At 38.5% G+C, this 27,060-nt stretch overlaps 1 protein-coding gene across 3 annotated transcripts in view; it reads left to right on the top strand.

Annotated features, from left to right (window-relative positions):
• The window catches only part of OPHN1 (oligophrenin 1), a 564,560-nt gene extending 538,767 nt beyond the window's left edge, over positions 1 to 25,793 (top strand). For 2 of the 3 annotated variants that reach the window (XM_006215235.4, XM_015248679.3), the window contains exons 21-25: positions 1,025 to 1,348; positions 15,597 to 15,762; positions 16,855 to 16,905; positions 20,881 to 20,922; positions 22,165 to 25,793. In XM_006215235.4, coding sequence (XP_006215297.1) covers positions 1,025 to 1,348; positions 15,597 to 15,762; positions 16,855 to 16,905; positions 20,881 to 20,914 — 575 coding nt within the window. In that variant the 3' untranslated portion in view covers positions 20,915 to 20,922; positions 22,165 to 25,793. The remainder of the gene's footprint in view (positions 1 to 1,024; positions 1,349 to 15,596; positions 15,763 to 16,854; positions 16,906 to 20,880; positions 20,923 to 22,164) is intronic. The other variant, XM_072956529.1, reaches the window with a different exon arrangement.
• The last annotated feature ends 1,267 nt before the right edge of the window (positions 25,794 to 27,060 follow it).

Below are 27,060 nucleotides of genomic sequence, written 5' to 3'. Positions count from 1 at the left end.
AAAAAAAATTTTTGAAGTGTAGTTGATTTACAGTGTACAGCAAAGTGATTCAGTTATACATATACATTTGTGTATATTTTTTCTTTTCAGATTATGTCAAAATCGTAATTTCTTAGTATCACTAACCGTCTCATCAGTGTTCAGATTCTCCCATTTTTATTACTATTTTTTAATCAGTATCCAAATAAGATCCATGTATTACAATTGGTTGACATGTCTCTCAGGTCTCATTTGGCTGTCCAGAACCTCTCTTCTTAATCACTACACTCTGATCTGGGTTTTCTATTACCAAAGGAGGTGACAATTTTCTTATAGCAGGAATTCTCAATCAGGGGTTTGTCAACAATTTCAGGGAGCTCCATGAATCTCTTTAGATTAGTTTTCAAAATTTTGCATGTATTTGTGTAAGTTACTTTTTCTAAGGAGAATATCTCTGGCTCTCACTAGAGTCTCAAAGCTTTAATTAAGACACAGCACAACTGAAAAGCACATGTTATTATCACAAGAAGCTGTAAACCACAAAAGCTAGGGGAGGACCATAACGTGGCTAGTTGAGGATATCTTTTTGAGTATGAAGAAAGAAGTTAAATTCTGTTAAAGCGTATTAACTTGAAATTTGAAAGCTCTTTACAAATTACTTTTGAGACAAATAGAAATAGTTAAGGATTAATTGATGTCTTTATTTAAAAGTAATAGAGTATACAACTGACTGGGGGCTCTTAAGTTGTTTTTTATTTAACATATCCCTGTAAATAAAGCATCTTGGCATATTGTGGTTTTGCTGAACTGTAGTCATGAAAATAATACTCAGATCTTGAACTGAATTCCCTATTTGAAGAGACCTGTGACTCCACATGGACTGGGGTAGCTAGAGACTGATTTTGTGGGATATTATTGATTTGTTCCATGATAAAAGCACCTTTGAAAATGTGTGTAATTTTTCAATATTATGCATGCATGTATAAAAGTGAAAAGGTGATAAAGGTTATCATTAATCTTCCCTCTTTGCACCAACTTTTCCTAGATGAAGTCCAACATAGAACACCCAATGGTACTATCATCAGCAGTATAGAACCCCCTAAGCCACCACAATACCCCAAAATGCCTATTCAGAAAAGTGGAGAAGCCGATCCTGGGAGGAAATCCCCAAGCAGGCTTGTTTCAGATGGCAAGGTGGAGTCCTGCCTCGAGGTGGATGTGGGGAAGTTGGTGTCTAGGCTGCAGGATGGAGGGACCAAAGCCATACCAAAGGCCACCAATGGACCTATGCCAAGCCCTGGGCCCACCAAGGCCCCCTCTTTCCATGTAAAGAGACCAGCTCCTCGGCCCCTGGCTCACCACAAGGAGGGTAAGTGCTTCAGAACCCCATCGGAAAGAGAAATGACCAGAACTACTTTGTACCTTGAGACCTATCTGAAGTTGTAGATATTTAAGTAGAAATCTATTCCACACTTTGTCCTTAGTATGTTGGAGAAAATGAATTCCTACCTGTCTCTGTTTGCTTCTGGACTCAAAGCTCAGCAGGCCTGAACCTTCATCCTGGCATTGCATTAGATTTTTTTCATGTCTGCTTTATGGAGATGCTTACGTGTGTGTGTATATGTGGCTATCTCTTTTGAAATTTTTCAGTTTTATATTTTATATACTGTTTTGTGTATGTATTTCAGATATATCTGAAAATGTGAATTGCAATTTGACTTGAAATTTTTCATTCCCTTTGGAAGTTTCAAACCTTTTATATATCCTGTATGTTTCTTGTTAAACATATTGCTAAATTTTTAACCTTTAAAAGTATTAGTATGCTCTCTCATTCATTGTAATTTCAAGTTGGCCATTGTTTGTGCAAAGGAAAAAATATTGAATTTTACATATATGTATTTTTTGTAATCAGGTACCTTAAATTTTTTCTTATTTTTAACAGTTTTTATAGTATACTTGCTTGTGTTTACATAAATAAAATTTTAATATCTGAAAATAATGACAAAAAAGAGAAATCTGTTCCAGTTTACTACCACTAATATTGGAATGGTGGGCAAGAACATAAAAACCATTCACAATGATCACTAGAATGTAAGCTTCATGATGGGAAGGATTTGGGGCCAGTTAAATTTATTTCTGTATCCCAATGACTTAGAACAATGCCTGACTTTTACATAGTAGGCACTTATTATTTGTAGAATAAAATAGTAATAATGATATTATTTATTAATATAATTATTGCTACTGTTGCCATATATTATTATTTTATTTATTTTTTATCAAGGTAACTGGTTTATAAAATTAAGTAAGTTTCATGTGTACAACATATTTTTATTTCTATATATACTATGGCATGCTCACCATCAAAAGTTTAGTTTCTATGTCCTCCTTTACACATTTTGCCCCTCCTTCCCCTCTGATAACCACTCTTTTGTTCTCTGTATCTACATGTTTGTTTTGGTTTGGTTTAGTTTGTTCATTTATACTGGTTTTTCGTTCATTTGAGTTTTTTTGTATGTTTTTTCCACATAAGTGAAATCATAGATATTTGTTTTTCTCCATCTGATTTATTTCACTTAGCATAATATTCTAAAGGTTAATCCATGTTGCAAATGGGAAGATTTCATCTTTTTATGACTGAGTAGTATTTCTTTATGTATATATTACATCTTTATCCATTCATCCATTGATTGGCACTTAGGTTGTTTCCATATCTTGGCTATGTTAATAAAGCTGTGATGAACATAGGGGTGCATATATCTTTATGAATTAGCGTTTTCATGTTCTTTGTATAAACACCCAGAAGTAGAATGGTTGGATCATATGGTAGTTCTATTTTTAGTTTTTTGAGGAATCTTCATACTGTTTTCAATAGTGGATGTACCAATTAACATTCCCACCAACAGTGTATGAGGGTTCCCTTTTCTTCACATCCTCTTCAACACTTGTTATTTCTTGCACTTTGGATAATAGCCATTCCAATGGGCATGATGTGATATCTCACTGTGATTTTGATTTGTATTTCCCTAATAATTAATGATGTTGAATACTGCTTAATGTGCCTTTTGGCCGTTTGTATGTCTTCTTTGAAAATATCCACGCAGCTCCTTTCCCCATTTTTAAATTAGGTTGTTTGGCTCTATTTGTTGGTGTCATATGAGTTATTTAAATATTTTGGATATTAATTCCTTATAAACTATATGATTTGCAAATGTCTTCTCCCATTTGGTAGGTTATGTTTTCATTTTGTTGGAGGTTTCCTTTGCTATGCAGAAGCTTTTCAGCTTTATCGATAGAGTCCTATTTCCTTATTTGTGCTTTTGTTTCCCTTGCCTGATGAGAGTATCCAGAAAAAATATTGCTAAGATCAATGTCAAACCCTTCTTCTAGGAAGGTTATAGTTTCAAGCCCTACATTCAAGTCTTTAACTCATTTTTAGTTGATATATACATTTTTGTATGTTGTGAGGTAGTGGTCTAGTTCCTTCCTTCCTTCCTTCCATCCGTCCTTCCTTCCTTCCTTCTTTTCTTCCTTCCTTCTTTCCTTCCTTTCTTGGCTATCCAGTTTTCCCAGCACCATTTATTGAAGAAATTATCTTTTTCTATTGTATATCCTTTGTGCCTTTGTCCTAAATGAATTGTACACATATGTGTGGGTTTATTTTAGGACTCCCAATTCTGTTTTATTGTTGTATGTGTCCGTTCTTCTGCCAATGCCATACTGTTTGATTGCAGTAGCTTTGTAATATAGTTTGAAATCAGGGCATGTGATACCTCCAGCATTGTTTCTTTTTTTCAGAATTGCTTTGGCTATTCAGGGTCTTTTGTGGTTCCATATAAATTTTAGAATTTTTTGCTCTATTTCTATGAAAGCTGCCCTTGGGATTTGGATAGAGATTTTGCTGAAACTATAGATTTCTTTTGGTAACATGGGCTTTTTAGCAATGTTAATTCTTCCAATCCATGAGCATTGAATAACTTTTTCTTTATTTGTGCCTTCAAATTCTTTCAATAATGTCTTATAGTTTTCTGTGTACAGGTCTTTCACATCCTTAGTTATACCTAGGTATTTTGTTATTTTTGTTGCAATTGTAAATGGGATTATTTTCTTAATTTTTATTTTTGCTAGTTCATTGTTAGCATGTAGAAACACATCAGATTTTTGTATGCTCATTTTGTACCCTTTAACTTTACTGCATTTGTTTAGTATTTCTAATAGTTCTTTGATGGAGTCTTTAGAGTTTTCTATATATAAAATGTCATCTGCAAATAGTGACAGTTTTACTTCTTCCTTTCCAGTTTAGATGCCTTTTATTTCTTTTTCTTGCCTAATTACTCTAGCTAGGACTTGTAATTCTATGTTGAATTACAGTGGTGAGAATGGGTATCCCATCTTATTCCTGATCTTAGAGGGATGGTTTTCAGTTTTTCACTATCGAGTATGATGTTAGCTGTGAGTTTGTCATACATGACCTTTATTATGCTGAGGCACTTCCTTCTATACCCATTTTATTGAGAGTTTTAATCATATATGGGTATTCAATCTTGTCAAATAATTTTTATACATCTATTGAGATATGGTTTTCTTTTTTCATTTTGTTAATGTGGTGTCCCACATTGATTTATTTGTGCACATTGAACCATCCTTACATCCCTTGAGTAAATCTTGCTTGATCATGGTGTATGATCCTTCTAACGTATTGTATTCAATTTGAAAAAGTTTTGTTGAGGATTTTTGCATCTGTGTTCATCAGAGATATTTGCCTGTAATTTTATGTATGTGTTATCCTTGTCTGGTTTTTGGTATCAATCAGGGTAATGTTTGCCTTGTAAAATGAGTTAGGAAGTGTTCCCTCCTCTTTAATTTTTAATAAGAGCTTGAGAAGGATAGGTATTAAATTTTCTTTGAATATTTGGTAAAATTCACCTGTCTTGTTTTAGACTTTTGTTTGGGGGAGTTTTTTGATTACTGTTTTAATCTCTTCACTGGTGCTCAGTCTATTCAGACTTTCTATTTCTTCATGATTCAGTCTTGGAAGTTTGTGATTCTAAGAATTTGTCCATTTTTTCTAGGTTGGCTAATTTGCTGGCATATAGCTGATCATAATTTTTTCTTATAATTATTTGTATTCCTGTACCATCTGTTATTATTTTTCCTTTTTCATTTCTGATTTTATTTATCAGAGCCTTCTCTATTTTTTTCTTAGTGTCTAGCTAAAAGTTTGTTAATTTTGTTTATCTTTTTAAAGAACCAGCTTTTAGTTTCAATGAACTTTTTTATGTCTTTTTGGTCTCTATTTCATTTGTTTCCACTCTGATATTTATTATTTCCTTCCTTGTACTGACTTTAGGCTTCATCTTTCCCTAGTTCATTTACATGTAAGGTTAGATTGTTTCTTTGGGATTTATTTCTTATTTCTTGATGTAGCTATGTGTTGTTATAAACTTCCCTCCTAGTACCACTTTTGCTGCATCCCATACATTTTGGTATGTTGTATTTTCATTTTCATTTGACTTCAGGTAATTTTGGATTTCTCCTTTGATTTCTTTGTTGTCCCAATAGTTGTTCAGTAGCATGTTGTTCATTCTCCACACATTTGTGTTTTTCCATCTTTCTTGTAATTGATTACTACTTTCATTGCATTGTGATTGGAAAAGATGCCTAATGTGATTTCAGTTTTCTTGAATTTATTGTTTTGTGTACTAACATATGGTCTGTTCTTGAGAATGTTCTATATGCACTTGAGAATATGTATTCTGCTATATTTGGAGGGAATGTTCTGTACAAATCTATCAACTTCATCTGGTCTAATGTTTCATTTAAGACTGCTGTTTCCTTGTTGACATTCTTTATGGGTGATATATCCATTGATGTAAGTGGGGTGTTCAAGTCCCCTATGATTATTGTGTTGCTATCAGTTTCTCCCTTTAGGTTTGTTAATAATTGCTTTGTATATTTTGATACTCCTACTCTAGGTGTACTATACTTGTCATTTATTAAGTATCTGCTATGTTCCTGGCACTGTATTAGGTACTAGAATACTATTTCTGATCCTAACAGCCTTACTGTGAAGAATGTATTATTATTGTTTTTATTTCTACTAGGAAACTGATCCTCCTAAAGCTAAAATTACTTGCCAAAGGTTCATGGCTAGTAGCTGGCAAATATGGGATCTAAGTCTTAGCAAGTCTGGCAGGCAGCAAAGCCTGTGTTCTTTCCAAAAAGGCTGAACTATCACTTTACCCTCCTATAAGAAGCTTTGAATCTGTGAACTATTGTTTTTTCATTCTTACTTTCCAGGCTAGTAGAAATAGACAGCAAAGGGACACAACTTCTGTGGAACTAAGGACTTTTTAAATAACAAATTACAAATTCAAGATGTGGCTGACTTCTGTAATTTAATCAGCTACTAGATATGGAGACTCATGTTGGGAGGTTGAAGCTAATGCAAAGGGGATTTGGGGGGATATAATTCTATGAAGAAAGAATATGGACTGTGATATCAAAAAAGCTTAGATCCAAATTCTGACTCTTATTTTCTAGCTAGATAACCTTCTAAAAATGTGCCTTATACTTTGTATTCTGTCCTGTTCCCAAAAAAAGATTTAAGGCTTTTAAAAATATTAAAAAAATAAGAACTTAAAAGTAGTAATAATAATTACTGTGTGCCTGGCCCATTTCTAGGTGTTGAGGATGTAAGATTGAATAAGACATACAGGGTCCCTATCCTCTTTAGGTTTATATCAGGGCTTAGCCAACTATAGCTTAGAATTTGTTGAAATTTCAAAAGAAAAATAATATGTCATGACTCATGAAAATTATATGAAATTCAATTTTCTGTGTCCATAAGTGGAAACATGCCCCTACATTTACATATTGTCTAGAGCTGATTTCATATTACAACAACAGAATTGAATAATGTCAATAGAGACTTTATGGCTGTCAAAACCTAAAATACCAACTATCTCATGCTTTAAAGAAAAAAGTTTGCTGACCTCTGCCTTAGTGTACAGGCAAGAAAAAATGAGGCCAAGGAAGGAAAAAGATAGGTTAGTAGGCAGATGGAAAGAATGGAGGTAGTACATAAAATGTTTGGCATGAAGCCCTTACACACTTGCTGGAGCAGTGTCACAGATTTGGTTCCAAGGTTTCTAGAGAAAACAAAAAGAAGAAGAACTTAATGATTATATAATTCCACTTAAGGTAACAGCAAGCCAGTTATTCAGGTGAAGCACAACTCTTCTGTTTTTGAGGCCAGAGAATGCTTCTAAGAAGCATTTTTTTCCCATCGATTGTTACATATAACAACCTCAGTATGGGCTTATGGTATTATCTCAGAGCACAATTCAATACAACTGTTCTATGAGGGTCTGATAAGATTTCCACCAAGTAATTGACTCTAAACTCTCTGGCCTGACACACTGATGCATCTGTATGATTACAATTAAGTTATTTAACTTCTTTGCATCTTGATTTCCATATCTGCAAATGGGAGAAATAGTTCACCTCTCCGAATTATTGCCAGGGTTAAAAAGAATAACACATAAAATATCTGCTATATAATCAATATTCAAATATGTTATTAATTCCCTCCACTTGCAATCCTCCCTCTAAGATTTGCCTGTTCTGGGAAGTAGCCAAGTAAGGCCAGACTTCTGTGTAGACAACTGCTTCAATTTATAAGTCATATATTGACCTTCACATCAATCTGGGTCAATTGAGTAACTCAACCTATATTCATCACAGTAAAGTTTGTCTTGCCTGTCGCCAAGCCTTGGGGTCAGTCAGATCTTAACAGCTCAGCACACAAAGTAACTTAGCCCTCCCTATCAGTTCTGCCTTCACCATCTTCTGCTGCAAAGTTAAATCCCAGTGGCATTCCACTCTTCCCCTTCCTCCACAGTCCTGCCTCAGGCTGCTGGCAGCAGCTGCTCTGATCTAATTGTTTCAGTTAATGTAAGTACTGATTTAACTGTCCCATATCAGCCACACTATCTAAATCTTGGCCACAGCATTGCCCGGTTTTGCTTTCTGCCTTAAATCAGTTAACTACAGTCTAGTGTTATGCAGGTTTATTCAAAGATACATGCCTCCAGCCTCATCTACAGAAAGCAGAACTGAGGGAGTACTTCTGGTCTTGGTGAAGAATTAGCCAAACCTCTGGTGTAGTTGCCTCTTTGAACCTTGTCTACCCTCACCTCCTCACCTCTCACTCCCTCCCTTCCCACCCCCTCCAGTGATACATTCCAGGCATCAGAACAGATAGCAAGCAAGAGCTGCAAAAATCTCTGATCCTGAGTTACAAAAGATAGTTGTTAACCCCAAGTTCTAGCCCACATCCTGAAATGCAGTGTCAAAGGGAGGGAGCTGTCACCTCAGCTGACCCACTCTGCACCTTGTAGTTGTCACTTAAGTTCAGCTCCATGTTCAGAGCTTTGCCTGTTATCCTGAGGGTTAATGCACAGGTCTCATTGCTTTAGTGATACCACTGTGCCACTGTCCTATCCCCCATCTTCACCCCTAGCATTGATCGAACATTTGAATGGACTTGATGTTCTCAACATTTTTTCTTAGTAATTAAACATAGCAAAAACAAGTTGCATGTTAAATTGCTTTGTTCCATGGCAGTCACCTTTATAATAAAATCAATATTGTTTGCTGATGTAATTTTGTCAAGGGCCCTTTTCTGTTCCAGACATGGAACTGGATACATCTCTTCTTCTATTGCATCTAATCTTTGTGGTATGCCTATGAGATAGGTTTTATTTCCCATTTCACAGATGAAGAAATGAGGCTCAGAGAAGTGAAACAACTTGCCCAGAGTCACCCACATTGATGGGGAGATGGGGCTTGAATCTCGGCTCCCTGGGTATCATGTTCTTTTTTATTAAGTAGCTTTAGTGACCTTCCTCTTTCTGTTTTCTAAGAAGCATTCACTGTTGGAGGAGCAAAATGATATAAGCCAAATTCCCTGCCATCCTTTGATGTTACTGCCTTTTACCAAGTCTGGCTTTGGAAAGGACATTTGTGCAGCTTCAATAAAGAACCTTAGGGCTTTCTTTTAGGAAATGGAAAAGAAGGACATCTATTTACATGTATTTGTTCATTTATTCAGGCATAGTGATATGCAGTGTGAGAGACAAAGATGAAAGGCCATGGTTCCTGTCCTCCAAAAATTCATGGTGAGGCTGTCATGTAAGCAACCAGTCTTAGTCCAGTGTGATCCGTGATCTATTAGGAATGAGAAGAAATTTCAATGGGAGCATGGGTTAAAGAGCCCTTCACTCTGTCTGAGATTCTGGGATAAAAGTGGAGAATACATCCACTGTGGGATATACAGGATTAAGACCCTCTGTCTTAATTGGGAAGAAAAGATGGCCTTCTGGTGGCATACTCTTGAGCTTGGAGAAAGTGTGCTTGTAAGGCCCTGCTCAGCCACAGGGCCATCAATTCTCCACTGGGGTAACTAATGCTATGAGTGGCATTTGCATCAGCACTAAAAGTATTAGGCACAGACTTGCTCTTGCAGTAATGAGCTGTGCTGGCCATTATCCATATTTTCTTTTTTGGACTCATTATGCTTTTAATAATCTACTATGTTTGGTTTTCATTCTCTGTCTTTCCTGAAGCCTAACCCAAGTTGATCCACAAGGATAATTAGTGCCTAAAGGAGAAGAGAGGCTTTAAGATGATCAGGGAGGAGTTTCATAGAAAGAAATAGATGATTTTAGAAAACTGGGGGAATCTACAAGAGGAAACAGTCTCCCCTTACTCTGTGCCCTCAGGTAGGGGATAGATGGGTATAAAAAAAGGTGGAAGAAACTTGCTTAAGGTTGAAGACTGATGGTCATCATGTCCTAAGAAATCTGCAGAAGCTAAGATGTTTTGATTATGGTCATTTGATAGAGAATGGAGAGGAAGGGAACAGATTGGCTGGAGAGGGAAGTCAAATTTAAAGTAAAAGTCGGGTTGTGGACCAAGGTTAAAAAGAAATGAAAATGAAGTAAAATTTGGTAGAAAGATCAGAGGCTCAGAAGGCTTAGTGGAGTTACACATATGACTTAAGCTCAGAGTCTCCCAGAGGTGAGTCTGAATCCTGGCTCTGCCTCATCCAAGTTGTGGGAACTTGGGCAAGTCACAACCTCTCTAAGCCTTAGTTTTCTAGTTTGTAAAGTGAAGGTAATATATGGGATCACTGTAATGGTGAAATGAAGTGTCTATTGACTTGGCACATAATGAGTACTCAGTAAAAGATAACAGTCATTTTGCTTTTATGGGAGGCTAATTACTAGCTGCATGATCTTAGTTTGGTACACTTTACTTCTTTGAGCCAGTTTTTTTAACTGTAAGTGGGGACAATGCCTATACAGCAGGCAAGTTTTTTGTGGGGATTAAATAAGATTAGATATACAAATCATCTGGTAACATAATAGAAGTTAAAAAAATAATAGTGCTACAGGATGGGTAACAACCTCTCAGGAAATGGCAGGTATAGAAGATGGTAGATGTTTACTCTTTTATATTCTAGAGCCTATGAGAAGCCTCGAGCTTCAAATATTGATGTCATAAAAGAGCTCAGAGATGCTCTTTCCACCCTCAACCTATCACTGATCATGCTAAACATGGAGAAAGAGGAGGGCCATTGTTGAAGGAAAGGGACAAGGAAGGATTCTTGGCCATCCTACAAAGACCAGCTCAAGTGGTATTCCCTCCATGATGTCTTTTGACGACCCTGCCCCAGGGAACTCTCTTTTACCTCACTTCTTTTGACACCCAAGTTTGGCCCTCTAATGTGGATGCTGAATTACAATATTCACATTTATTTCCCATGAGTGTTACTTCATTCTCCAACTCAGTTTTAAGCCCCTGGATGGCAAAGTCTAGGTCAGATCATTTGTGTGCATCTCTTGTGAGAGCATAAGGCTGGGCACAAAAGCCCTCAAGAAACACCCAGTATATTGAACGCCTTTCAATCTAGGTTTTAGAATAGCCCTGAAATTTTTGTATGTTATGTTTGTTTGTGTCACAGATGGCACAAATGGGGACATCAAAAGGGAAAGCTTTTTCTATTGTCCTTCTAATGATCTGAGCTCCAGTTTTTTCTCAGTAATTATTTATTGAATACTAGTTACATGAAAAGCAACTTACTGAATGCAGAGATGAATCCCACCTGAATCTTGCTCTCAAGTTGCTCCATTCTAATAGGGGAGATAGAGCCACAAAAACAGAGCCTTGATTCAAAGTGCAAGGTGACTAGTGTTATATGAGTCAGAGAAAGGAACTTGGAACATATTAGGTTTCCCATAGATATGGCACTTAAGCTGAGTCTTGATGGGTGATACAAATCTGGGCATATAAAATTAGAGAAAAGGACATCTGGGAAAGAGATGATTAATTGTAAGGCATGTACATGGAACAAGAAAGAATACTGTTGGTATGGACTATAAGATATGTGAAAAGGAATGGTGAAAAGGTAGATCAGAAAAATCAGCTGAAGCCAAATGGAAGGAGGTAGTGAATTCCAGGTTAAAAAAAAGTTTAAGTTTATTCTGCAGGCAATAGGGGGCTATGAAATCTAAATCTAACTATTATCTGTCAGTCTATCTGTCAGGAGATTTTTTTGTTGGTGGTGGGGGGGTAGGAAATTAGGTTTATTTATTTATTTAAAGGGAGGCACTGAAAATTGAATCCAAGACCTTGTGCATGCTAAACACGTGCTCTACCACTGAGCTATGCCCTCTCCCCAGGATATTTTTTTTCAAACTGGGTAAGTACATGATCACAACTGGCTTCTAGAGTATTTCAGTGTAGCATATAAAAGTCAGTAGGCCAAGATATAGGTCTACAGACTTATATCATGGATCCATTGTTTTGGAAAATAGTCCAAGTCCACATTGTACAGGTAGAGAAGTGATCTTCTCAAAGTCACCCAGCAAGTTAGTTTTAGTATTAAGACTGGAATCTAAGTCTCTTGACTCCCAGCTACTATTACTCTTCCATCCTTGCCTCCTCAGTTTGAGACTGTGATTTTACTATGGCAAATTACAGGCAGGAGAGAAAAACATTGGGGTCTTTCAATGAATGAAGAAAGTCCTTTGCTGCTACTTCAAAGTTTGACTTGTAATCATTCATCAAGTTGTAGATCCCAATAAAGAGCCTGGGAGGATGCAAGGTTAATGACCTTTGTTTTCCAAGGTCTTGGGTTGATATCTATTTGGATGTGACTGCAACTTGGAAATGAATGGGTTTCATACTTTAAGGAGTGTCATTTGGCTCTCTCATCAAAGGAAGCAATAGCCCTAGGATGGACACAGCTTCAGGTAGAAATGTTTTCTGGCTCTGTAGCATATGCTTCCCATCCAACGCCCCCTCCAGCAACCAGTTGAAATGGAACAATATTGTCTGCTGTTATAATCTGATCTGCATTGAGCAAGCAGCATCATGTGGCCTAGTGGTTCTCAACTCTGGCTATACATAACATCACCTGGGGAACTTTTGAAAATACCCATGCCCAGATCCTACCCCAATCAATCAAACTAGAATCTCTGAGGATGGGTCCCAGGTACTGTATGATCTTACTGTTTCCAGTGTGTAGCCAGGGTTTGAGAACCACTGGTACTTGGGATTGCATGGGCTTCAGAAATCAGATGGACCTGAATCTGTTGCCAATGAATTGTGAGGTTATGTCTCATTTCTGTGTCTCTGTTTTATCCACCATAGAATAGGCATAATACTTTTTATCTTTCAGGGTTGTGGCCAATGTTAAATGAGAGTATATGCATAAAGTACTGAATATAGTATCACAGTACCTGGAACAGAACAGGTGTTCCATAAAAAGGTAGCTAAAGTTTTTACCAGTTATTTTATTACCATTATTATTATAATTTATAATTTTTTATATTACTACTAATAACAGCAAAACAGCAGACACTGGGAAGAATAGTGGATGCAGAAATGGGAGCTATGGGTTTCAGTCCTCACTCTACCACTTAGACCTAACTATGTGATTGTGGATGAGTGAGTTCACCTTTCTGAACCTTAGTTTCCTTCTCTGTAAAATGAAGAAAATAAGACCCATCTACTATTCTTTCCTATGAAGCTTATTGTTAACCTTAAATAGTTACCTGGTAGAGTGCTTTGAACAGTACAGCATATGTTAGAAAAATCAGATTATTATTATAATTTTGGTCATTTTTCTCAGCTGCAATTCTGTGTACCCCACCTGTTGCTAAGGGGAATAGTGTGTTGAGAAATGTAAGATACAGTCCAGATGGAGAGACAGAATTTTTATGTGTGTAAATGAATAGTACTTGGTTCATACCTCCATTAGAACACCAATTGTGCTGTATTATCTTTATCCCTTTTCGTGTCTGTCTCCCTCACCAGAATGACTAGATGGAGGAATTTAAAGACCCCACACAGCAATATTTGAGTGCTTATATGGATGGAAGTTACCTATGCCAGCTGGAGTGTTCAGAGGAGTGAGATTTGAGTTGAGTGTTGAGAGACAGTTACAATACAGATAAGACATGAGTACAGGGACATATATTGGGCAAGAAGCCGGACAGAACTTAGTTATCCCTACTGTATGGTACACACTCTCTATCAGCCATCTAATTTAGCCCTTACAATCACCTTGTAAGGAGGAGTTATACACATTTCACAGATGAATAACTTGGTGGTCAAAGAGTTGAAAAAGCTGCTTAGGGTCCCATATCTTGGAAGTAGCAGAACAAAGCCTCAAAACCAGCTCTACCCAACTTCACACTCTGTAATTTCCACACTATAGCATACTATCTCACCTAGAAGTAAGAGTCAAGGGCTTACTTTGATTAGCCATTGAGAAGTTCAGTTTAACTAAAGTAGAGCTGGTAGTTAAGGTCTAGTGTTTTTGCCTGGGATGATAATCTGGGACCAGCTCATAGAGGACCTTAAATTTATGTTAAGAAGTTTGAACTTTATCCTGTACATTTTATAGTCACTGGAAAAATCTTTATGAAGGAGAAAAACAATGTGAAAATACTTAAGGTAAATTTTACAACAGTATTATATGGATTAAAGTTAATATTATTTACATTTACCTTAAAAAGTTTTGTTAGATAAAATTTAATTAATATTGAGATTTACTGATAAAAATTGAATGAATATCAAGATCTACCAACACCTTCACATAGTTTCACATGTGTCTGTTTCCATGTGGTGTTCATCAAGACATGAACAGTTTTTGTGGATTTGTTTTCACTTAATATTATTTTATATGCGTGTATATTTTTGACCTAGCCCAAATCCTTGTTAATTCACACTTCACATACATTGGTTAAACACTTATAAGAATTGAGTTGTTTGCTTATTAGCCTTTGTGGTTGAGTCTGGCTTTTTGCTGTTAAGAAGCATGTTTTTGTGCCAACTGTTTTCCTCTTTTTTTTTTCTTTTGGGTTAATTTATTTGGGCCTGTTCCCCAAAATGAATCGACTGGATCAACAAGCATGAACAGTCTCATATGTATGATTTCACATTTCATCCACATTGTTCCAGAATTCTTGATGGCTATCTAGATCGAATAAGCCCAATGCATCTGTTTCATGATACTCTTGCCAGAATCATTTTATTACAAAATTATGTGAATTTATTTTGTACTGACTGACCTGGAAACTAGACACATAGAGACAGGAGGGCGAGTTAGAAAACTGTTACAAAATAGTCAAGGCCTAAGTGAAAGGGCTTGAGTTTTGGTGATGATGAATTGAACAAATTCAAATTCATCATCAAGCATTGAGTAAGTACCAACTATGTGTCAGGCTAAGTACTCAACATATTAGTACCTACGTAAATCTTCTCACTATCTCTGTAAGACAATATATTATTGGTTTTGATGATATAGTTGAAGAAAGTGAGACTTAGCAAATAGATATGATATACTCTATGTCATACAAATAGGAAGTTCCAGAGCTGGGATTCAAACATAGGCTTTCTCTAGGGCTAACTGCTGGAAGCATTTTTTTTCTAAATCCAGAGTTGTTAGTGACCAAAAAAAAAATAGGTAGTATTCTATTATACACACACACACACACAGACACACATACATATATGTATATATATATACACCACAAGGCCTTACTGTATAGCGCAGGGAACTGTATTCAGTATCTTCTAGTAACGTATAATGAAAAAGATTATGAAATATTTCATTCTAGCCTCCAAAACTATGAGAAATAAATTCCTGTTGTTTAAGCCACCCAGCCTGTGGTTTTTTGTTATGGCAGCCCTAGCCAACTATTACAGCACCATACAGCAAAAATGAAATTAGTGCATATAAAACCTTATGAGATAAACAGCAAGTTTCTACTGTATAGCACAGGGAACTATATTCAATATCTTGTAGTAACCTATAATGAAAAAGAATATGAAAAGGAATATATGCATATATATGTATGACTGAAACATAATGCTGTTCAACAGAAATTGACAGAACATTGTAAACTGACTATACTTCAATTAAAAAAAAGAAATAGGGGCCAAGGGAGGTAGCCCAGATAATTCCAGTATTGAGTACCTTCTCAGGGGTAGTGTTCCACTTGGCTAACTATCCAAGTTCTTTTTGTTGTTCTTTCTTGCAGGAGACCCTGACAGTTTCAGCAAATTGCGTCCTCCAGGAGAAAAGCCAACCATCATCCGCCCCCCTGTGAGGCCTCCCGACCCTCCCTACCGGGCAGCTACTCCCCAGAAACCAGAACCAAAGCCAGATACTGTAGCCGGCAATGCAGGGGAAATCCCATCTTCCGTGTAAGTAGAGTTGTTTTTCAACCTTGACCTAAGGCCCATCTTATGCCACCAGGAATGCTCTCAGGATCACCATTATGATTGTGAAGTGTGTACAGAGCACAACTCTGGAGCATTATTAACTTCAGAGTCTAGGGAACTGGCACAGACCAGCCCTGTTCAAAGTATTCTACCCATCACTTAGGGCTGAGAGGTATTTCCTAAAGCTGAAGAGTTTAAACCTTGTGCCTGATAGGAGACCCATTTTTCTTAGCTGCCCTGATCTGTGTAGGGTGATAAGATTACTTGCTGTCTTCATGCTTCCTTGGCTCTGGAAAATATATATATATATATAATTTTCTTCTTATTACTTCTGGTTTTAAAAGTAATTCAATAAACAGATTTGTTCTTTTTACTTGGGCTTTGAGGCTTTCTTTTTAAGAGAAGGCATGATTTTTAAAAATCTTGACTCGGTTGTCTCAAATTCTCCAGAGAGCCTCTTGCAAGGTAGGAGTAGAGCTGATGTCCAGCAAACATTCCTGATGCTGGGCCCCAAGCCCAGGAACCAGGGATAGAGCAGCTCAGGTGGGGCAACCTCAGCTCTCAGGGACCAGCCTTGCTTGGGCACAAAACTAGCCTGGCTGCCCTCTCCTCAGCCAATGCCTGGGACCCCTCAGTGTACCACTTCCTGGTGTTCCTTTTTTCTCATGTCTCTTGTTTTCCGTAATTGTAAAATTGGGGAAATAAGAGAAACAAAGCCTCCACCATTTGGACTAATTACCTGTGTATTTACAAAATGCCAAAAATTATCCTCTGAAAACAAGAACTTGTTTCACTTTTTTCCCCAGGAGTAACCTGAATGGGCAACATACATAAACTATTCTGAACCAATGGGGCACAGAGGGTATCAGCCATATCTTTGGGGGTGCCTATGGTCATTGAGACATTTCACATTCTGATATTTTGGTTTTCCTCAGCCCCAGGTCCTTTGCAAGCTACGGCAGAGCCTGGCATCAGCGGCCCATCTCGTTCACTTTTTCTGTCCTTTCCACTGGCCATTGGTTTTCACATGTATTTCAGACCAACTCATGGGACTTGGTTGGCTTCTGTTTGCAGGGTGGCTTGCAGGACCAGGTTCTTTGAAACAGCGTCCCGGAAAACAGGAAGGTAAGACATGTAGGTGACAGGAGAGAAACCAAATCACTTTTTAGTAAATGCATCATGAGCATGTCATTTGCTTTCTTACATTCTCTTTTGCTGTTTCTCTGTAGCTCTGTCTCTGTCTCTATGTGTTGACTGTCTTTTTTCCTTCCTCTCCCACAACTCTGTCTCCCTGTCTCTCACCCTGTGTCTCTGTCTTTGTCTCTGTACCTGTGTGTCTCTCTGTCACTCTATTTGTCTCACATACCGTTTCTTTCTCTGTGTCTGTAATTCTCAGTCTCTTTCTGTCTCTCTGTTTTTCCACTTATGTCCCTGGTTCTGTCTTTGTCTCTCTCTGTCTCCCTATCTCTTTCACTCTTTTTCTGTCTCACTTTCTTTGTCTGTCTCTTTATCTGCTGTCTCTTTGCCTCTCTGACTGTTTTTCCATCTCTTTCTCTCTCTCTCTCTGTTTCTCTCTCTCTCTCCCCCACATACACACACACACACACACACACACACACACACATACACACAGAATACTCACATGCCAAGTAGTATTGCAAAAACTTTAAGCTCAATGTAGGTGTTATTTTTAATCCCTTTTTTATTGAAGAATAGTCAGTTTACAATGTTGTGTAAATTTCTGGTGCACAGTATAATGTTTCAGTCATACATGTACATACATATATTCCTTTTCATATTCTTTTTCGTTATAGGTATTTACAAGATACTGAATATAGTTCCCTGTGCTATACAGTATAAACTTGTTTATATATTTTGTATATAGTAGTTAGTGTCTGCAAAACTCTAACTTCCAATTTATCCCTTTTTTGTTAGTTTACTTATTTAGATCCTATTATATTCTAAAAGGATAACTGACAGGAATATATAGAATGTAATACTCTAACATAAACAGCCTTAGAAGAAGCATAGCCCTCATTTCAAAGATAAACATTAGACTTAGGTGGTTGCTTTCAAACTGGCTGCACATATAAATCACATGGAAAATTTAGAGGGAAAATAAAATGAACACAGATTTATTTTATGTTCTAGACCCACTAAAATAGAATCTCCAAGAGTAACGTTTGAGAATCTGTTTTTTCTGTTGTTGTTGTTTTGTTTTCTTCCTTCCTGTTGTTTTTAAAATTCCTTAGGTGCTGGTACAGACTTTTCAAGGCCTGTCATTTGGGACTGTTTAGACTAGAACACCTGGAGAAATGAATGCTTAGCCTTCAGGGACTCTTCTGTGAGTTTACTCCATGTCACTTACCAGAAGGTTTGAAATTGTGCTTCCTGATGGGTGACAGGAGTGTAAGTCTTCCAGGTAGTCAGTTAAAAGCAGAACAATGCACCTTTCCCAGCAGTGCAGCTGGGATAGATTTGACATCATCTAGTTAAAACTGTGGGACCTGACTTACCAGGACATGATTCTGAACAGAAAGTCACCCTAGTTCAGCTTGGCAGTCAGCCACAGGGAACCCTAGGCTGGGCCAAATTCTCCTTAGACAATAATTTACCATTTATTCTACCATAACATATGAAAGAGAGGTCAAAGTCCCAGATTTCTCTTACTGATAGAATGAAGATAAAGTTTTCACTTAGGAAATTTTTTAAAGAAAGCTTAATCAAATACTTACCTTGAGAAGAAAAGAAAGAAAAACAAAGAGAGAGGGGGGGAGAGAGAGAGAGAGAGAGATCTTAATATTCCTAACAAAGTATACACTATGAGTAGGACTACTTCCCATTCCTGGTGTCTCTTCCTCCCTCCATAGGAAAACCATATGAAAAATAAATAGCATGATGCAAACTACAATTAACAGAATGAACTGGGCATATCTAAAGAAAGCTTTTTAGAGGAGGTAGTATCTGAACTGGGTATTGAAAGATGGATAGAATACACTGAAATATGTGAGGGACTGATCTGTAACCTTGGACAGGGAACCAGAGCGTTGAGAGGGAATATATACCAGGCATGAACAAAGTCCAGTAGAATCTTTAAGGCAGCCTGACTTCCAATAGGGAAACTATAGCCAAACTGGTATTGAAAGTGTGAAAAGAGATTAGTAACCACTGCCTGGGCTTTGTCACTTAGTGTTCAGGGAAGTCTTTGACCACAAAATAGGGGGCTGTGACCAAAGCAGGCACTTCCTATTTTCAGGCCTCTGGAACCTAGATTTAATCCTGTTCCATATCCCCAGATTCCACTTTGCAGGAGTTTGGGTAATATCAAAGTGGGTACACCTGTCCTCCAGTATATCATGAGCGACCTTCTTAGGTACCCACAGTTGCCTCCCACTCAGCCTCCACATAGGGAAAGTCCCCATTCTGTCTAGGTGCCCATTTTGTAACCACCACTTGCATCAGTACCTCTACGTGCCAGCTCCTGGTCAAGACCCTCAGACTAGCCTCAGTTAGTCTCATCTCTCATATCAAATGAAAGTGACCTGTTTAACCTTGGCTCTGCCTCTTTTTGCTTCCCATCTGTACACCTGACTGCAACGTGACATTTGAATGACCTCACTTCTCATTCATCTAAATTTCACAATTGAAAAAATTCATAACTCTAGAGAAACTAATAAATGGCTCATCAAGAAGAGAAAGGAGGGGAAGACATTTCAGTAAGGCAGAATAGTTCTGCAAAACAGGCTTATGAAGTGATTCGGGTTCCACTTTGGCTAGAATGTAGGGGTGAGAAGAAGGAAGCTTGACTGGAGGTGAGGCCAAGAAGATGGATTAGCGCCAGATTGTAAAGGCCTTATATGACATACTAAGGAGTTTGATCTTTATTCTTTAGTCTGTGGGGAGTCATGGAAGACTTTTAGGCATGACAGTATATATTCTGAGCTGCCCCAATTGTGAAAAAAAAATTCTGATGGTAATGAGGAAGGTAGTTGTGAGAATAGAGCCTGGAGGCAGGGAGACCAATTAAGAAGCTAATCATCCTAGCAAGAGTTGATGAGGCCCTGACCTATGGCATTGTCAGTAGGAATGGAATGGAAGGACAGATTTGAAGTTGAGTCAGTAAAACCTTGCTGACTTTTCAAACATGGAGTATTGGAGAAAGAGTAAGAGAGAGGGAAGTCTAATTTGGGCACTTAGCTGGATGGTAGCAAGAATCAATCATGAAAGAATAGGTTTTGTGGGAAAATTGCTCTGCTCAATTTTGGACACTGTTTATGAGAACCCTGCAGGACATCCAGATCAAGGTGTCCAGTGGGTACTGCAACTTAGCCTAGTAGTTGAGGCTGGACCTACATAGAGTTAGAGGTAGAACTGTTGAGCACAGCCATTGTACAAATTCATGGGGGCATTCACATATACTACAATGTGAATAGTAGCCTTTGAGGGGGTTCTTAGTATTTAATGGGGATTGAAATCATGGATGGGAATAAGATCACATAGGTAGTCAGTGTAAATATACTTAAGAGAGAAGAGAAAAAGAATGCTGAGGATATAGCTCTGGGGCCAGCTATTGTCTGGGATTTTCTGGCCACATTCTATGGGATTTGATTCTCCAGGATTGTCTCTTTCCTCCAACCATCCCCTGACAAAGCTACATTAAGACTGATCTAAGTACATCAAGATGTTGGGCAAGGCTGGTTTGATTGTCAAGGCAAAGGAGTATTCATTTTTCACATGGCATTTTCCCTCCCTCTTTGCCTTGCTCCCATTTGAGATAATCACAGAATGTAGTCATTGCTCTTGGCCCAATTTCTCTGGTCTTCCCTAGTCTCCCATAGTTTGGCATTCAAAGGATTGTGCTGGCACCTGAAAGATACCTTTGTTTCTGGGGAACTGGGCTCTTTAATTCTGCCAGAGAGGTATATAAGCAGCATATAAGCATGGAGTGAGATGTTTTGAAACACCTGGATATAATCACTACCCCATTTTTCAGATGGCCTAATTGTCACTGTCCTGAAAGGGTCACCCATCCTCTTGCTTTGTCTTTCCAGTTCTGATTTCTATAGTCTTAGTGAAATGTCTTTCCTCCTTTACCCACAGTTCTCAAGGCAGACTTCCTGGAGATGAGAGTTGAGGCCTCAGGTATGTAGTATCCACCCTTAACTACAGAACCTTGTTACACATAAACCTTCTTTATGAAATCTGAGTTTCTGAGGACTGGAATACCATGTAGATCCAAAGAGGGGGAATTCACCTCCATGCCTCAGTTCACTACCCTATCATTACATGACCCTTAAACTTACTGCCTTTTTATTCTGAGATTCTCTTTGTTTTTAAGTCTCCTTTCTCTTGCCTTTCTTTCTCCCTTAGCCAGACTGCAGTATAGTTTTACAAATTGCCTTTGAATCAAGTTCATTAGGAATCCTAGGCTGTGATATTTGGGGTAATTACGTTTCCTTCTCTGAGCCTCAATTTCCCATATGTAAAATGAAAAGTTTGGAACCTTCTAACCGCAACATTCTTTAGGTCTATAAGAAGATCAGCAGCCTCTCTTTTGGTATTATAGCAGGTCCCAAGAGTCCACCTTCATATCTATAGAGGGATTTCATGCCTTCAGATCAAATCATTGTTTCAATCTTACCCCCTTGGACCTTCATCCTGAGTCCTTTATATTTGTCTAATGCAAAGCACTTTCACATCCATTATCTCATTTGATCTATATCAAATGTCAGAAAGAGGGAGGCTAATCTGTATTTTAATTCAACAAATAAAGGAACTGAGGTTCATGGGGGTTAAGTATCTTGCTTAGGTCACCAGAGCCATGGAGGGCCTGGAAATTTCTTTCTCTACCTAGGAGTTCTGGTTGACTATCAGATCGTTGGCATGACATGAAGCAATATATGCACAAATGAGATCCAGATATCTGCAGCCGAGCTTTCCATGTACTCCTCAGCCTTCCTTTTCTTCCTATCACTGCCAGTCCTCAGAGGTCTATGGGTAGATAAGCTCTTCCTTATCAGCTCTTACAAAGGTGAAGTCCCAGTGAAAGGAAGTTGTGAGTCATTGTAAGGCTATAAAGGCAGTGGCCATTCTGCAAGGGGGGTAATCTCAGAGGTATCAGGCTTCTGCACCCCTGTAGACTTTCTGGGGATTAGAGTCATGGCTAAAGACACACAATTTCCAGCCCTGATTATAGCACCATCTTAGGACTGTTTCATGGGAATCTGAGTTATAAGGGCCTTTTCCTAGCCAGCCCCTATTGCTCAGAAGATTAGCTACCAATTTGTATGGTTAGCTACCCACTAAAAGAGGCCCTACTGCTCAGAGGCTGTTAAATGCTTAACCAGTCCTAGCTAATTCCTTACTCTCTTCTTTCCCTTTCAGGTTTTAAAAGCCTTGGCCTCAGGGGACACTTTCCAGGTTCTAGAAGGGTCTTCTTCAAACCCTTGTGTGCTGAGTCCTTTTGTGATGAAGAGCAGATCTTTCCTGTCCCTGCACCTTCAGGCTCTGGGATGCTATAAAATAAGGGACACATGTCCTAGACACAAGTTTATTTCTCCTTTGTATTCTGTCTTCATTCCCTCAGAAGGTCTACCTTGAGCTCCTGTAAGACTGTGAGTGGCTGAACTCCCTCCCTCAAGCCAGACTGCAGAAACCAAGCTATCCACTGACCTGAGTCGAAGAGAAGAGCTCACTTTTCAACTCTTCTCTGAACTTCCTGCTTCCTCAAAAGGCCATCCCACTCTGAAAGATTTGGGGCTGAAGACTGATCTCAGAGGTCTTACCCTGAACTAGAAGTTACTTGAGTTGGGAGCCATTGCTTACCTTGGAAGTAGAGGAGTGGGAGTGTTTGCTGAACATTGGAGAATCTTAACATGTCTCTTACTGAGGATATAGACCCTGGTGCCAGGTTGGAGCTCTGGCCCTACGTGCCAAGAATGTGTCTGCTCCCATGGGGTCAGACAGAATGAGTGATGCCCCCACAGCCCCTCATATAGACTCAGGAAGTTGACCTTCCTGCTCAGCCTATAGCCACTTAGGACAAATCTGTAAAGCATGTTTTGCATGTCAAAGCTTAGGTCTGTTTGAATTATTCCTCCTGTTTTCTCCTGACAGCCTCCTTTCCAAGCAATCAAGAAAGGAACAAAAGCTGAAAACAGTTCTTTTTAAAAAGGCAGCCTGTGTTTCTCCTGTGGGAGTTCCAGTTTTGGGTCAAATGCTGGGGAAAAAATTGTTAAGATGGATTGAGGCCTGGCAGCTGCCACTGTTGCTTCATGTTTGCCTTCTGCAGATAAGCTCTTTTACCTCCTGAAAGAAACAATCTTAACCCACTATCTATGGATTCAAGAACTTCATAAAGTCTCTGAAATGATATGCAGACTTCCATGACAATGTGCCTTTTCTGGAGAGATGATCCATAGCATTCTACTGAATTTCAAATTGGGCCTATGACACAATAAAGGTTAATAATCTCAGCCCTTGAGATAAAAAACCTTTTCTATAACCCATAAAATATTTGATTGGAAAGGCTTTTCAAAATTACTTAGTCTAACCACCTAGTTTACCATTGGTGAAAGTGAGGCAGAGCAAGGTAGCAGCCATGCTTAAACAAGATCCCACATCCTTGGGCTCCTACACAAGGTTCTTTCCATTACACAATGATTATCTATCAAGGGGCCATATGATTGGTGGCTTTAGTGGTCATCATTTTGAAGGTTTAGCTTTTACCCTCTTTCTTGAGCCCTTTGCCACCAAATGGGACTTCCAGACGTAAGTTCCTGGTTTCCTCATTTGCTATTTCAATCATTGGAAAGGAACTAAAACACCATAGGTCTACACCCATTGAGTCAGAAATCTGAGGAGTAGACATTTCTGATTCCTGTTTGTTGAAAAGAAGCTGCTGGAGAAAGTGTCGTTGCTCATGTTTCTATGCAGATGCTTTGGCTTTAGGGGAGACTTAGATAGTCTGTCTTTAGGGTCTGTGTAATGACAGTGTGGTCCAGTGTGAGAGAAAGGGCTTTCCTACTTGGAGTCTTCTAGCAAGGCCCCACTAGTGAACTGACTATGGTACTGATAAAGAAGCATAGACATGGGGAGAGGGGTTGGGAGGAGAGGGAGATGGACGAAGGAGAAGAGAGACAGAAAGCACACATGCCCAAACCAACTCTAAGAGACCTTTGGAACGGTGTTACTGAAAGGCAATAGTTAATTTCAGGACTGAAGTCTAAACATACTGAGGGCCTTTGTGAAAATAATTGAGTAGAAACTTGATGCCATTTTTAATGAAGACATGCCCGTGTGGCCATACTGAACTCTCAACTCTACCCAGTCTCAAAGGCCAATTTGCTAAGAAACCAGTAGCAAGAGGTCCAGGTGGCCACCATTCTACCTGCTGCTCACCCCCAAGGGGAGTCTCTGTGAGACCTGCTGGCCTCCTTCAGGAAGTACTCATTGAGCCCTAATCTCAGAAATGTGGCCTCTCTGCTCTGTCCCATTAGATGACTGACTCAAGCAAGCAAGTGTGCAGATTTTGGCCATAGAAACAGTAGACAATGTGGCCTCAGTACCTTTGAAGATATTGGAGACATGGTTTCATTCTGGTTTTCTTGAAGCAAAATACCATAATCACCACTACAGATATTGAGAGATTATTGAAAACCAGAGAAAGCCACTGCAATCCCAGTGTAATACGTGTCCCAGAAATGTGACTGTGAGATTGCTGTGTGTTTCTTGGGATGCAGATCAAGAGCCTGGCTTAAAGAGTTGGGACCACCAGTCTGACTGGAAGCCAGGGAACAGTGGCTGGCTAGCTCAGCTCCTGCCCTAGGCTATTCCCAAAGAATTCCAAAGAATGAACCTCATACCTCCCACTTTGTTTTCTGATTTAAAGAGCAAAAACTTCCATGGTGAAGCACACTGTCATGGAATAGAACGAAACTGACTTGGCCTAGGCTTGATGAATGGATAGTCATTCAGAAAAGGCAATGGGAAGGGGGTGATAATTGAAGCATGTCAACTCTAGAAAATTATCTGCATACCTCGGCCAGCAAGTTAAAGAAACTGGCAATTGATGAACTATAAATCTTGAACTGAGAGTGATAACATTTATTAAACACATACTAAGTGCTAGTGGTTCATATACATTATCTCAGTTAGTCCCTACAACAATCATGCAGTAGATACTACCTTCCTCATATTACATGTAAAGGATTTATGGCCCAGCTGGTTAAAGTAACTGGCTCAAGGTCATACAGAAAGTAAATAATAAGACTGATTCTAATACAGGCCTCTCTGACTCTGAATCCCATGCTGTTTTCCTGTTGCCACACAAAGGCCTTATTACTGGAGCCGGCATGACTTTTCAACTCTTGCCTGCTTAACAAGTATTAAAAATCAAGCATTTGACGGGAAGGAAAGGATGCAGGTCCAGTTTACAGAGGAACAAAAAGTGGGCTGGGAGAGATTTCTGAGTTGCGTTTTCTCCTCATCTTCTGTGTGCCCATTTGGTAATGTTTTTAAAATGATCATCTAATTTTACGTGTGAAGTGAAGGATTTATTTTTTAGTTGGTAATTGTCAAGTCCTCGATTTAGCTGTTTTTCAAAGAGGAAAAGGTCCTTGTATGTGTTTGTTACTTCATCAAGGTTCTAGCATGTGCAGTTTCAGCCCAAGAGACTGGGACATCTACACATGCAGTTTGGAGAAGTAGAAGTGGTCTTGGTACCTCTGCACTACTTAATGTCTGGTAGTCAAAACCTATGTTTTTTTCTGTGGTGACAGCAAAAGTTAAGAGATGATTTAGAATAAGAAATATTATTGAAGTTTTTGTTTAAAAAAAAAGATGAAGGGTATTGTCTAGCCACTGAGGGGCAAAGCATAGCATCCAAATTCAGTGATAAAATAGTGTCATGTAGAGTGTTTCTAAAATAACTTGCTATCATGGGAAAGAATCTTTCTTTTTTCAAGAAGTTCCTTAATTCTGTAATAACTAGAACAAATAAAGTAGTAGAAGTATTTCTGTGACTAGAAAAAATTGCTTTTGAGAGAATGTATATCAATGATACTATTTTTAATGTGGATGCAGATAAATGGCCTTGACACATTACAAACCCAGAAAAAGTTTTGGAAGTATTTTAAAATTGCAGAGAAAAGCAAGATACCTTGAAGAAATGTTTTTGATGGGAAAAAAAAGCCTTCATTTTCATAAGGAAAAGATTCACTTGATACTAAGGACATTAGTAGATACTAGAAAGACTGCTTATGTGAAATACATATGTAACACCAGAAGAAAAGGAATTAGATCCTGGGGCCCATTCATGTGACTTTCAATAAAATATGCAGACTGCCTAGTATTAATGACCTCCATCTTCAGGTTTGTCATGGAAACATTCTTTGAACATATTAAGCATATGAGGCTCATATTGTTTTCTGCAATTTTAAGGAAATGTAATCCCAGAATATTTGTGTACCCAGGGATCTCAATCTACAGTCTACTTTGCATCAAGCCCTGTCATTCCTTCAGAGCTCACAACATCATTATGTGATAGATGACAGCCCCATTCTACAGATAAGGAAACTTGAGGCTCAGGGAGATGAGAAATAAGTTGTACAGATAGGGATTGATAAAAACCCAAGACTAGAAGCTACAGGGGCCTTCCTGTTTCTAATACACCACACTACCCACAGTGGTAAATGAATGCTGACAGTAAATGGAGAAGATGTTTAGAAATGAGACAACATCTTCAAGTCTGGTTACTGTAAAGGTAGTCCACAATCAGCCTCAGCATGAGCATTACCTGGGAGCATATTAGAAATACAGATTCTTGGGCCCCATCCCAGACATCTGGAATCAGAATTTGTATTTTAATATGATCTCCAGGAGATATCTATGCACATTAAGTTTGAGAAGCACTGATCATAAGGCTCTTGAGAGAACAAAGCAGGTTGAGGAAAGAGACCTCTTGGTGAGGCAAAGACCAAAAATGGTGGATAAGGCCAATCTGGTATTTTGGGAGTGTTTACAAAGATTGTGTCCATACCTGCCTGCTTCTTACATTGCTTTGTACGTGGCCTTGTACTTCGATGACATATAAATGAAGTTTCTCTTCTTCAAAGAATCGTGAAACCAGCTTAGGAAATAGGGAGACTAAAAGTTACTTGACTTTCAAATATCTGAGCATCAAAGGCAGGAGAAAGGCAACATGGAGCATTGGAAAGAGCTCCCTTCAGGAGCATTTGGGGTCCAGATTCACCTCTGTCACTATCTTTCTGTAATGCTGAG

Source organism: Vicugna pacos, chromosome X (genome assembly GCF_048564905.1).
Source record: "Vicugna pacos chromosome X, VicPac4, whole genome shotgun sequence".
NCBI classification, from domain to species: domain Eukaryota; kingdom Metazoa; phylum Chordata; class Mammalia; order Artiodactyla; family Camelidae; genus Vicugna; species Vicugna pacos.
Note: the sequence above shows the minus strand (reverse complement) of the source record. Positions and strands in the feature narration are given on the sequence as shown.